The sequence below is a fragment of the Mesoplodon mirus genome (genome assembly GCF_964341445.2).
Source record: "Mesoplodon mirus genome assembly, chromosome: 11".
Lineage (NCBI taxonomy): Eukaryota > Metazoa > Chordata > Mammalia > Artiodactyla > Ziphiidae > Mesoplodon > Mesoplodon mirus.
This window is the reverse complement of record NC_138987.1, coordinates 59,846,490-59,859,996: the sequence shown is the minus strand read 5'-3', so window position 1 is coordinate 59,859,996 and position 13,507 is coordinate 59,846,490. Positions and strand designations below refer to the sequence as shown.

The window sequence follows — 13,507 nt, the reverse complement described above, 5'->3', positions numbered from 1 at the left end:
GGTCTCACCTGCAGCCCACCTGCTGCCCTGGTTCTGTCCCCCTTTCTCTGCTGCTGTCCTGAAGAGAGTTGGAAAATAGCTACTCAACTTCCATACCTGCGAAAATCAGCCCCGTGAGATCCAAAGGCAATTACCCGGCTTCCTCCCCAGAGGAGCTGGGAGGATGAGGTCACTGAGATGGCAAAAGAAAGGCCTTGCAGAATACAGGAGTTGAGGCTGGGCTCATCAGGCGGCCCCAAAGGGTGCCTGCAGCAAACTTGCCCTGAACCATCACCACAATCACCGCAACAACACCTGAGCCTGGGGAAGCTGGGGGGGGGGGCGGGGGGGGTGGTGGTCCTCGCTCCTGACCAAGAGAGAGAGGAAGAGGGACAAGAGAGGAGAGCAAAATAGAGCCCAGCAGAGAAAGAGAAACCAGAAAGAGATGGGAACAAAGGAGGGAAGGGGATAGAGGAAAGGCTGCAGGAAGAATCAAAGAAGAGGAAAGCAGAGGGAGCAGAGAAGCTGCAAACAAATCCTTGATGATCCCCGTAAAGACTCAAAAAAGAAGGAAAGATCTGTTTCAAGGTTCCCGGCTCCTCCATCCCAATCTGATGGGAATCGCCAAAAAAATAAAGAGAAGATGAGACACAACCCCTCACTGCATTGACTTCAGGAGCTCCCTGGACTGGGGGCAGGTGGAAAGGGTCTAGAGACATCCAAGCTTCCTGAGTCTGTCACCTGGCCTTCCAGTCCCATAGCATCATCCCCAACCTACTTCACCCTCCTCCTGGCAAAAGTGTTAAGTGGCAACCTCAAACTGGGATCTCCTCTGTCTTTTTTAACCGGCCTCCTGGGGCTCCCGGGCAAGCAGAGTGCTTTTGGGTTCTAAGGGTAAGAGATTCTCTAGAATAGGATGTGTCATACCTGGTCATATCACCCCCAGGCCTAGAGACTTAGGATAAATGCCAGAGGGGAATTCCTCCAATGCTCACGGAATTCACCAACACAGTCCCTAGGCTGCCCACACCCACCAAAACTTAAAATTGCTCCATCCACTTCTAGTTTGACCAGTCCGGAAAGAGATGACAAGGAGTAAGTTTCTCTCTTTTCTTTTGACCTCAGGGGCCCACACCCTTTGTGGGACAGCCCTCTTCCCACCCAACCCAGCCTTCTATTCTCTAAGCTCAGTCACCTGCCTCACCCCCTCCAGACAACCGCTCATCAGCAAGACTCTTCCAAATCAGGTCCCAGACACCAGGACTCAAACCTATTAAGTCATTCATATTCCTGCCTCTTGAGTCTTTATTTTCTCCCCATCCAAGCCAATGGCCACCCATTTATTCCCATCCCGCTGCCTCTTCACACAGCAAGCTCTCCCATGCTGAAAGAACTTCAGACTTTATCATTTAACAGCCACTTTCATATGGACGCTACCAAATAAAGAACAGAGATGCAGAAATTATGTGACTTCAAGATCATGCAGCTAATACTTGGCAGAGTGGAAACAAGAACTCAAGCTCAAGTCTCCCGATATTCCCTCTGCTCTTCCACTGCCACCACTCTGGTCCCCGGTCCCCTCCAGCCACCTGTTCTGACCAGAGGTTTGTGAAGTTCTCCCCTTGGTCTAAATTTGAGTTCCCGTATCTCTGCACCTCCCCCTCATCTTACTGCAGGTGTTTTTCCACCCTCTACCATCGAGAGATGCCTCATTCAAGACAAAGTTGGTGGGGGCAATAGCTGCCTCATTCAAGACAATAGAGGGGGATATAAAACCCAGGGAGGAGAGATTCCCTTTGCCATGGTTGAATATAAAGGAAGAAGGGCCAATCCAGGGAGGAAGGCACTAAAAATCATTCCTGCCAAGGCCTGGGAGAAATGATGCTCCTTTTTCTCCAGAGGTCCGGGGAGCCAGTTTATCCTGCAGTCTTCATGGCAGCTCCACAGCCATATGCAGAGAAAGGACAGCAGCACAGTTTTCAAAACTGGTAAGAGCCACAGAAGGTCAGTCCACGGGGCATATACAAAATGAAGACAAAAGGTGGGATAAATCAGTGAGGCACCCAGTCCAGTCCCTGGGCTTCTTCCTCCTGTGCATTTGACCTCCCCAGATTGTCCAAAATTTGGGTGTGTCACAAACACATACACCAGATCACACATACATATTATCCCATTACCTATACACACACTCACGTACACATGTACATCATCTCATTCATACATAGGACAATTTCAGGTATTCAGGTAAGCGCGTGTTTATTATCCCAACATATTTATTATCACACATGCCATTTATAAACATAAAAACAGACATCGTCATGGAGCTCACACTCCACCAAATGTCCTTGTCACTCACATCAACCTTTACCCAGATTCATATGTATACACGTCAGGCATTCACAATTTCATCCTGATATATCTCGTTCATATATCCAGATTGTTTCTGTATCTTCTCTGTAACTCCTTCAGTTCCAGGCTCTGGTCTGAGGTCCTCAAAAGAGGGGACCACACCTTTTGAACATCACCCTCTAAAAGCAACAACAAAAACAACCTCTCCCTTTCTTCCATCCCCATGCCTACTCCCCTCACCCCCTACACACAGGAATACACGCAGCACAGAATCAGAGACGGAACTGGGCTCTGTGACATATACAGGTATATTCATTAATTCATTTGTTCATTCCTTTATTTAAGAGCAATTTTTTTTTTTTCTTTTTGCGGTATGCGGGCCTCTCACTGTTGTGGCCTCTCCCGTTGCGGAGCACAGGCTCCGGACGCGCAGGCCCAGCGGCCATGGCTCACGGGCCCAGCCGCTCCGCGGCATATGGGATCCTCCCAGACCGGGGCACGAACCTGTATCCCCTGCATCGGCAGGCGGACTCTCAACCACTGCGCCACCAGGGAGGCCCTAAGAGCAATTTTTGAGTGCCTATTATGTTCTGAGTCCCACACTAGACTCTGATGAAACAAAGATGGGCAAAAATAATCCCCAACTGGGTCTTTGCTCCAGGTCCCCTGAAATGACCTTGAACCACAGCTTAGGACATTGGGTCTAGACCATGGGAGCCTGAGTGTACACCATGTGGAGAAAGGAGAAGAGAAAGGGATTGTGTCTATACTATCCCAAGGAAAAGGGAAGTTCTGTCTGTAAAATTCCAGGAGGAACTGGAGCAGAGAGAAGAGAGTGATGCTTGTACTATCCTGGGAGAGGGAGAGAGAGAAATCATATATGTGCTCTTCCTGTGTAGGTAACCCCCCCCAAAGGAAAATATGAGGCAGATACCAGAATGGTTGAATTTTACCACTTGGATGGGTGTGGCAAAACGAGGAGCAGGAGGCTTTCTCTACCCTCCACTCCATCTGTTGGAGTTGATCCATATTACAAGCTCCACAGAATCAGGGACTGAGTCCGTTTTGTCCACCACTATATCCCCAGCATCCAGCACATCACCTGCCCCACAGGGGGCACTCAGTTAATAGTTGTTAAATGAATGAATGAGCTAAGGATGGCAAACCAATCTCTGCTCATAGCTTTTCTTGTTTCACAAAAGACACCGAAAACCCTTTCAACTTCTACTGGCCCTTCCCCACACTCCTCAAGGCCCTCTGGTCTCAGAGAAGGGTGGGCAGGCAAGTCCAGTCCTCCATCTTAAGGTTAAAGATGCTGAAACTCATCTGGCCAACCCATCATCCCTGAACTGCCTGTCTCAGCCTCTCTCATGCCTCAGCCTATTAGTCTGCTTAGGTAGGAAAATCTTCCTGCTAGGTAGAGGTGAAATCCCACACTGGAGACTCTCCAGCTAATATGCTCCAGATTCTGAATTTAGCTTTGGCAGAGTGCTAGTACGGGAAACAGAATTCCTGGATGCCCTTCCCAAGAAGAAATTGCCCTGGACAATTATATTCCTATGGGTTTTTTTAACCAGAGGAAAAAACACCAGGCCCAGGTTCCCTAAAGAGAATCTTGATGTCCCAGATTAGAAATTAAAAGGGTCATAGGGGTGGGGGAGATAGGATATGTTGAGCATGGGAATCTATATAGTCCATCTGTCTTCATTTCTGTTCAGTGTCTAGTCCTGAGATAATCACGTCCATCTACCTATTTCCAGACTAAATAGCCCCTTCCCACCCAGGCCTATTTGGGGACAGTGGTGACTAGGGGTGAGGGTGAGGGTTCTATTTCCATTTAAAGGAAGAAATGTCCTCTTTGCTCACCTCTTCAGAAAGCACTCGACCCTGAGAGTTGTTTCCCTCTCCTACCCAGCAAAAGTCCTAAATCCTTTTATGTCCCTTCATCTGATTGGCAAAGCACACACCCCCTGCCCAATATTCAAACAGGGCCAAATCTAGTAAGCTATCAACTTGGGATCTAACTTGATATCAAGATCTGCCTCTGCTTTGAAAACGTGAGACTGGGAATCTATTCCTGGTAATTAACATTGAGGAGATGGTACTTTTCTGGGTAAGTTATTACATGCAGCTAGCACTCTTAAGGACCAGATTGCTGAAGTGAGTGAAGACCAGAACAGTCTCACCAATAAGATTAGTGATCCTTGTCCACAGTGATCTCCTGTAAGGACATCTCAGCCAACACACTCTGTAGGGGCAGCTGCCTCTACGCCCTTCTTCCCCTGGGTTTCAGTGCCTCCTTGTGAGGGTCCTCTTCTCTTGCCATTGACCACTTCTCACACTAAAGGAAGAAATAGCAATTTGCTTCCAGAAAAGACCTGTGGTTAGCAAGGTGTGGGAGAGAGTGAAATGGTAGAACCTGCTCATTTGCAGCATCCCTTACCTGGAACAGAGGCCGGGGAAGTACACGACGGGCCACCAGTGCTGTGGGGAAGCATCCTAGGACACCTTGAATTCTGCCACTTAGAGACCCTGTGGACGCTTCTTACCTTTTGACCGCTTCCCTACCTGTCCTTCCCAGCTTAGTTCCTGTTCACAGAGCAGTGTTTTCCGTCAAGAATCACCCAGTGCTCCTCCCAACAAAAATCAGTTCAATCTGGTTTTCCATTTCTTCATCCCAGAACCTCATTCCAAGGCTGCACTTCATGGAGCCCGCAAGTTGCATTGGTCAGAGACAGCAAAGGAGGGGACCGAGAAGCATATTTGGATTCCACTATGGCACATTCGTTGCCCACTATGCCTCCATTCTCCCTAAGGCCTCTCTAAGCAGCCAGTGTGTAAATCAGACCCACGGGCCCAATATAAAGGCGTCATCTTATCACCACAGGTGAAGGCTTTTTAAAAAACACAATCATAAACATCTATCCATATTCTACCCCCATCTCTCCCTCTGCCGGAGCCCAGAAATGAAAAGCTTCAGCGCTCACCATTGAGAATGCTGGTGAGGAACTGGGTTTGGAGGCTGTGTTTCCTGTATTTCCTCACCAAACATCTGCAGCCTCTTTCCTAGGGCCATGGACAGTCTTAGCAGGGAGAGGAGCACTTCCCTAGCTCTAGTTAAGAATCAACAGACTGCGGAGATGACCCGATGGCAGCTGACAGGGAGATAAACATGATGCACGGCTTGTCTTTGACTCAATACTCTCCTTCTCTGATGAGCAGGAAGAAAAGTTCCTTTCCCTCCCTGAAACTGGAGTATGGGACAACGGAGTCCTCCCCTTTCCCATTTATTCCTCCCCACATGCCCTCTTCCTGCAACAATAAGATGCCTAAATGTGCTTGGAGATCCTTGGGAGACCCTACAGCAACAAATAGGCTTTGACAGTTACCTTGCCCCTGTCAACAAATCTCTCTTCACCACCACCCCAGCTCCCAGGTAGGGGCTCCACCCCTCCTCCTCCAGATCCCAGGTCGGGGTTCCACCCCTTCTCTAGATCCCAGATGGGTCCCCCATTATTAATATGCAGAGAGGTGAGCAGCTCAGGTAATGGGGTGCCCCGCCCCCGCCCATCCCCTCCCTCCCCACCCCCCCCGTTGGATGCAGGAGGCGGAAACCACCAATCCCAGTCGAGATACATATAACCCACAGGTTAGCACAAGTATCCCCATGCAGTAGATCTGCATCTGTGTGCAATCACTCTACACACATCTCTGTGACCCTGGGACAGTCATGCACACACATGTGATGTGTCTCACATCTGCACACCCCTGCACATGGATACGTGTGAGTCGGCCTGGCACCTCGCGAATGCTGCCCGTCCGCGGCCCTGCCACACCGCAAATATTGTGCCGCCTCTCTGCGCTGCATGTGTCACCCGGGGGGTCCGCAGGCACATCGTTAGCTCTGCAACTCCTAAACCCGCTCCAACCAGCCGGCTTGCTCCGCACATGCCTTGCACATGTGGTCTGGCCACGCGTGTCAGGGCAGCTTATTTCCTCTCACCTGCCAACATGTGTGCCCGAGAGAATCCACCGGCCCGGCCCCGGCTCTCCCCCGCCTTTCCAGGCTCCCTAAGATCCCTTCCCCCAACTCCCCTGCCCGGGGACTTACAGAGACCGAAGCTTAATCCACATCTTCTTGCTGGGGGCTGACTTCAGCTCCAGGTCTGACGGGCAATCCGACTGCAGCATCTCGGGAGGGCTGGGGGGGGACAGCTCCATGCTCAGCCTCTGTCTACGGAACAGAGGAAGGAGACAGCCCCGCGGCTCAGCCTCAGCCGCTAGCCGGGAGACCCGCGCCCTCCATCCCAGCCCCTTCCCACCTGCGGCTGGCGGGGACCAGCCAGGCCGGTGTCTCTAGGCTCGGCCCTAGCTGGCAGAGCTGCAGTTCCTGAGGCTCCTCCTCTCCCGCTGCCCAGCCGAGCTCTGGGCTCCCAGTCCAAGCCCTCCGCGCCGCCGCCGCCGCCGCCGCCGCCGCCGCCGCCGCGCGCTGCCGGAGCCGCCTCCTCGCCTCTCTCCTCCTCCCCGGGCCGGCTTCCCCTCCCTTTCCCCCCTCCCTTCTCTGCCTGCGCGCTCGTCTCTCACTCCTCGCAGCCTCTCCTCCCCCTCCCAAAGGAACGCTTGGCAGCCTGGGGCACACACAGCCGGCAGCGCCCAAAGGCGAGTGCACGCACGCTGGCGCCGGGTGCGGGAGGCTGCGTGTGCCCCACGCGGGTGGATGTGAGTGCGTGTTCACGGAGCGCAGTGCAGGCGGCGGGCGGCAGGACTTCGCTCTGGGCGGTGCTGTGGGTTCCCTGGGTGTGTGTTTTGAGTTTCTGTGTGAGTGCGTGCCGTTTCAGAGCCGCTGGTGCGTCCCAGGCGTGAAGGAGGGGTCGGGGACGAGTCCACAGCTCTCTGCCTGGGGTCCTGGGCACCCGCTGAGTGAGGCCACCCACCACAAGAACCCAGCCCCAGACCAGACCCTCGCATGTGTGGTCCTGACTTTGAGGTGAGAACTCCAGCGTCTGCTCTGAGTGGCCACGGTATCCCACACCTCTGCCCCCGTTCCCTTAGCGCGGTCTTGCTGACACGCACGCATCATGTGGCCTTCCCCCTGGGGCCTCTAACTACCCACCTGGCGGGTGGGAGTTTCTCCTAAACTGAAAGCTTTCCAGAGAGAATTCACAAGAGCAGGCCGCACCCCATCTTCATTTGGCTATAGATAACTCCATAAGGGCCAGGAAATCATTCCTATCTCATCTCAACCCCTGCTGTAGCTTTCCAGTTTATTTCCTCTTATTCTGTCTTCTGTGAAAGAAATCTAATGGCTAAGGGCCCAACACAAAACAGTTTAGCTGCTTAAAACATCTGTAGAATGTATGATCTGGAATTTGAACTCAAGACTTGTAACAGGGCAAAGCCTCTTCCACCAAATTGAGTCCTACCTGGAACTCTGGCAGGAACCACCTTAGGATTCCTTAAACTTCTCCTCCTTAATGACCACCTACTTTGGCATTGGGGAAAATCCTATATAAACAGAAAGTGGAGATGTATTCACTAACGAATCCATGATCCCAGAATGGGAGTTTTAATTTCAAGAACTCTGGAGGTTGGAAGGAGGGGTGATAAGGAAAAGATATGTACTCCATTCTAAATATCGGGTGGAAGCTCCCCTCATCCCAAGCAATGGAGGAGAAAAGAACAGAAGAGGCAGCGTGAAGAGTCCCAACATAAAATGATTGCCTTCTAGGCAATTAGGTTAGGTCAGGCCTTCAGACCTGACAGGACAGAGAAGTATCAGCAGAACCAGCTCCCAGGAAATACAGAGGCAGAAGGAGAGAGCAAAGTCAGAGATGCAGAAAAAAGCAGAAAGAATACTGAGACTTCAGCCTCTCTGTCCATCTAACTTCAGCACACACTGTTTCCCCTCCTGGCCAGTGGAACTGTCCCAGCCAAGACATAGATGCCTCTGAGATCCGAGTCTAACTCCTACACAATCCAGCTCTCAAAACTTGAGAGCAATCACCTTCCTTATCAACTGAAAAAGAATGGGCTGGAAACCATAATTCTTTTTTTTTAAATTTATTTTTGGCTGCATTAGGGGTCTTTGTTGCTGTGCGCAGGCTTTCTCTAATTGTGGCAAGCGGGGGCTACTCTTTGTTGCGGTGCACGGGCTTCTCATTGTGGTGGCTTCTCTTGTTGCGGAGCATGTCCTCTAGGCGTGCAGGCTTCAGTAGTTGTGGCTCGTGGGCTCAGCAGTTGTGGCTCATGGGCTCTAGAGCACAGGCTCAGTGGCTGTGGCACACAGGCTTAGTTGCTCCGCAGCACGTGGGATCTTCCCGGACCAGGGCTCAAACCCATGTCCCCTGCATTGGCAGGCGGATTCTTAACCACTGCGCCACCAGGGAAGTCCTGGAAACTATCATTCAAAAGAACTGCAAAATAAGATTACAGCTAAAGAGATTTAATTAGGAAATTAGGATTAGAGCTAAGGAGCTCTCCAAATTAGGCAGGTATTTCAAGTAGAAGAGGTGGGAAAGAGGCAGGAGATGTACTTCCCGAGGGATCTCTCAACGTTTCTTGTCAACACAGGGGCATATCCCATCCCTGCCCTCTCAGGCCCCCAAGTCCTAACCCAGTTTAAGAAAAGGAAAATTCACTCACACACACACACACACACACACACACACACACACACACACACACACACACAAATTATTCATGAAAGATACTTCAGAGTCCATGTAGTCTCACCCCATCCATTTAACAAATGAGAAACTAAGCCCAGAAAAATTATGTGGTCCCACAGAGTCAGTGACAAAGCCAGGGCCAAGTCTCCTAAACTGTTTCTAGTGCTTTTCTGTTCTGTGGCTCTCTTTCTCTTTCTTTATCCCCGGTCCTGGCATTTAACCTCAACCTCATCCCTCTTGTTTTAATCCAATCCCATTTCTGCCTTACCCTACCTCTACAGAGGTAAGAACAGGGTATGTCTGCTGCATTCATAAGCTCAAAAGACCACCACCGTTCTTCTCTCCCTGTCTTTTCCCCTTGTCCTCCACCCCCAGCTTTCCCAGGCCCCTTCTGCCCAACCTCATCCCTCTCTTTTTCAGCTTCCAAACTGCCTCTGCCCCAGAGACCCTGCCTCCTCACTCCCCTAACCCCAGCCGACAAGCTTTGAGTTTGATAGAGACCAAAAAAAAAAAAAAAAAACCGATGCTTTGGCAGCGGGTGGCGGTGACGGCTGGATGTGATCTGCCTCCTACAGGAATGCTATTTAAAGGGGCAGCCTCACAATCCTCTCCCTCCAAAGTGACAAGAGAAAAGCCTGCTCCTCAATCTCTCCAGAGCTGCAAACTCAGCTCAAGTTAACTTCTGACTTCCTCAGCCTGCACCCTGGCCTGCTGCTCCTGCTTCCTATTTAGGTGGGAGGGAGAGGACTTGACAACTCATCGAGGTGTGGGGGCTGAGGGGGGATTCATCCTCATCTCCTTTGATGACAGGTACTTAGGAGGAGCAGGAGGCCCTGTGGGGTGGAGGACTGGAAGAACACGCGTCCCCCAACCGCGTGAGTGCATCTCAACCAGGTGCCAGCTTCTTCTCAAAGTCAAACTTTGTTGGAGGAGAAGTGATCTAGGCAAGAGGATCTAAGGTTAGGGAAGTCTTGTCCCTAGCGGGGACCTCCTTCCCTTCTGGGTCCCCATGCGCAAACCACATTTGTTCTTTTCCTCCCAGGCAAAGTGCCAAAGGGTGAGATCCCCTCGGCCAGGCCCTGGCCCCCCGCACTTTAAGGCTGCCCTCACCCACCCACTGGACTGAACAGCGTAGTGGGGGAAGCACTGTTTTTACTGCCCAAAGGAACGGGGAGCTCCTCTGCAAGCATCTCGCCCCAGGTCTGGTGGGAGGGATAATTCTATCTCATTGCTGCAAACAAGTTAATGGAGATTTTAATGAAAACACTGCACTGATGAAAACGCTGAGGCTAGAACCTACTCTCTGCCTGTGAGACAAAACAATCGGGGTCAGAATTTCTCCTTGATATTCATTCTGCAGTTCCTTTTAGACCTAACTAAAGCGAGCTGGGGATCTGAGAGGAGAAAGCAGTTCATCGCTGATTGCATCCCAGACTGTAAGAGGTCAGAGACCCTCCTGGCCAAGGAAGTAAACTGCCTAAAATGCCAATGGGTCCTATTACCTCATCTGTCCTTCACCTCTAGACAGTCACCTTTTGTTTCAGATGGTAAAGTCCATATGTCCTCACCTTCTCCTGTTTTTGCTCATTCTAGGGTCTCTGGATTCCCTGATGAAGAGGCAGTCGGGGCAGGTAGAAAAGTCTAGGACTGAATGTCATATTTGGGTCCCAGTTCCAGATGTACTGCTAAACATGTGACCTTCATTAAGTCATTTAACATCTCTGAATCTGCTTACTGGCCTGAAATAGGGAAGCCTTCCCTGGCTACCTTGCAGAATTGTCTTAAGGATGTGAGAGCACTTTGAAAAATTTTATGTGGTAGAGAAGTGTGTGTGTGTGATTATATGTTTATAAAAAGATATTATGTCATTATTACACATCTTATGTCTACCCTCTATTCCCCTGCAGCAACTTGTCTTGCTGTCCTCCTTTAGAAAAGGAGGACAGATTTGTGTTGCCAGGATTTAGGGAAGGGGAAGGGGGTTACAGGAGGGACATAAAAGAACAAAATGAGGGGTTCTCTTCTTTAATATTTATTTATTTATTTGGCTGCATCGGGTCTTAGTTGTGGCGCGTGGGCTCTTCTTTGCGGTGTGTGGGCTTCTCTCTTGCTGTGGCACGTGGGGCTCAGTAGTTGTGGCACACAGGCTCTCTAGTTGTGGTGTGCGGGCTCTAGAGTGCATGGGCTTAGTTGCCCCGTGGCATGTGGGATCTTAGTTCCCCGAGCAGGGATTGAACCCGCGTCCCCTGCATTGGAGGGCAGATTCTTAACCACTGGGCCACAAGCGAAGTCCCTGAGGGGGTTCTTGCAGTGATAAAACTGTCCTGTGTCTTGACCATGGTGGCGGATGCATGAACCTACATGTGATAAAGCTGTACAGAGCTAAATACACACAATGAAACGAGTATTGGGATTGATAAAGTGCTGTTGGCAACTTGTGATTAAAAAAAAGATGTAAACATGAAAAAAAAGTCCTGGTTATGATGGCATAGTATAGTTTTGCAAGATGTTACCTTTGAGGAAAACTGGTAAAGGTACACAGGATCACTCTGTATTATTTCTTACGAGTGCATGTGGATTAACTATCTCAATAAATATTTTAATTTTTTTAAAAAGTGATTATGTCTACCCTCTATTCCCCTGCAGCAACGTCTTGCTGTCCTCTGGGAGGCTCCTCTTAGCGATTCCACATGTATATGGAAAAAGGATCTCCCAGCTCCTCAACGAGAAGATCCCAGCAGAGATATAAGAGGGTAAGGGTAGTTGCTCAGATATTTCTGAGCTTTCTCTTCCTCATCAACTTTGCCGTCAGTCTCAGTAGGCCTGACCCCGAATCACTCCTTGGAACGTAATGTCCTTTCCATAGCACAGAAGGACAATTCACTGACGCACGAAGCAGGACCCTCTGATGCTTCTATCCTAAAGAGTAGACAACTGTTGCTAAGAAAAACTTGTGTATTGATTATGGCTGCCAAGTTTAATGCATATTGACTAAGCCTGGGTCTCGAGAAATAAAGATCAAACACACAAATATCTAAAAATAGCTAACAAATAGCTTTAATGAACTCCGATGGATTTGCTGAAAACCAAAAATCGCTTCCCTTTTATCATGGAAGTATAGACATGACCCTAATTAATCAATTAGTTCATTATATTTGCCCATTCCAACCACTCTAGACTTGTGACATATATGATCTGTTGCTCCAGTCCTCCCTGGCACTGGGTGCACAGAAGTGCTGGATGGGGGCCGCTGTTTCCTGCCACGGAGTTAACTAAACCTAGTTTAGTGCTATCTTGAATGCCCTGGGCTTTGTGACACTTGAAATTCTAATTAGTGCAGAAAAGGGCTAAGCGGAAACAGCTTGTACTCCCTCAAGTATACCTACTCTCAGGGCCCTGTAACCTAATGAGGTCTATGAAATTTAAGATCTAGAAGAGCAATCCCTGCCTGGAGCAACAGCTGCACCCAGGATGACAAGGGGATTTGGGTTGTTAGTCCCTCCAAACGGGGGAGGACACCCCCAAACGCTATGTGACGGAGATTCACATGACACTGGTGACCTACAGTTAATCTAGACTGACCTTCTGCTCTGGGTTGTGGCGATGTCCAGGAAAAGCAGGAGGGGTTAAAGTTAAACAGATGAGAGGACTTAACTGGTTACCTACAAGGTGTGGTAGGGCAGGTGAGGGGGGGTTTGGGGCAATGAAAACCTCTCAAGAGCACGTCCTCATTGTTCCTGCAGGCTGCACAGCTGGAAGCAGAGGAAGAGACTCACGGCTCCTACAAGAGCTCCCACAAGGGAAAAAGGGGTTCCTTGGCTACTACTTTGCAGTAGGGGCAGGCTGAACGCTTGCTGAACACATTTGGAAAAGGAAGAGAGGAGATAATCGTCCTAATGAATGTGCAGGAGATAAAAGCAGCTCCAGTGGGAGGATTACAGGCTCATCATAGTTTAATATGATGATTGATCATCTCTGCCCGCCATCATTATCCTGGAATAGTGATGAAGGTCGAAGAGACCCATGCCAGTCAGAGCTCAAGCTCTAGTCCCCAGAAGATAGAAAACATACTTGTGTGTCAAGTTTTTTTCATTGTAAAAATTCATACCCGTGGCCCCAATCCCCTAACTTTTTTCCATAAAAAAATCCTCCATTCCCCGCCCCAGTGGGCCCCACTTCTCTATGATATCTCAGCCCTGGGCTGTTCCCCCATATTCCTCTTCACCAACTCTGACTTCACCCCATTCCCACCCTTTGAGAAAATAGCCACAGTTTCCAGTGCAGCATGGGCTGAGGTAGGTCCAAGGGGCCCTTCAGTGGGTACTGGCCGACACTCGGTTCAGGTGGAAGGCCCGGGATACCTCCCGATAGGCATTTCGAAGCAGGACATATGGGAAACAGGACTCCAGCATGTCCAGAGTCAGGAAGGAGGATTCCTCCACCACCTGGAAGAGAAAGGGCCAAGATAGATGAGGACCCCAGGTAGGGCATACCTCAGTGACACCCTTTCC

General features: G+C 50.1%; 1 protein-coding gene across 1 annotated transcript in view; it reads right to left on the bottom strand.

Annotated features, from left to right (window-relative positions):
- Positions 1-12,027: 12,027 nt before the first annotated feature.
- Positions 12,028-13,507, bottom strand: part of NCKAP1L (NCK associated protein 1 like) — a gene marked incomplete at its 5' end in the record, with an annotated part of 45,629 nt that continues 44,149 nt past the window's right edge. The window contains one exon of the mRNA XM_082636455.1: positions 12,028-13,441. Within this exon, the coding sequence (XP_082492581.1) occupies positions 13,310-13,441 (132 nt within the window). The 3' untranslated portion in view covers positions 12,028-13,309. The remainder of the gene's footprint in view (positions 13,442-13,507) is intronic.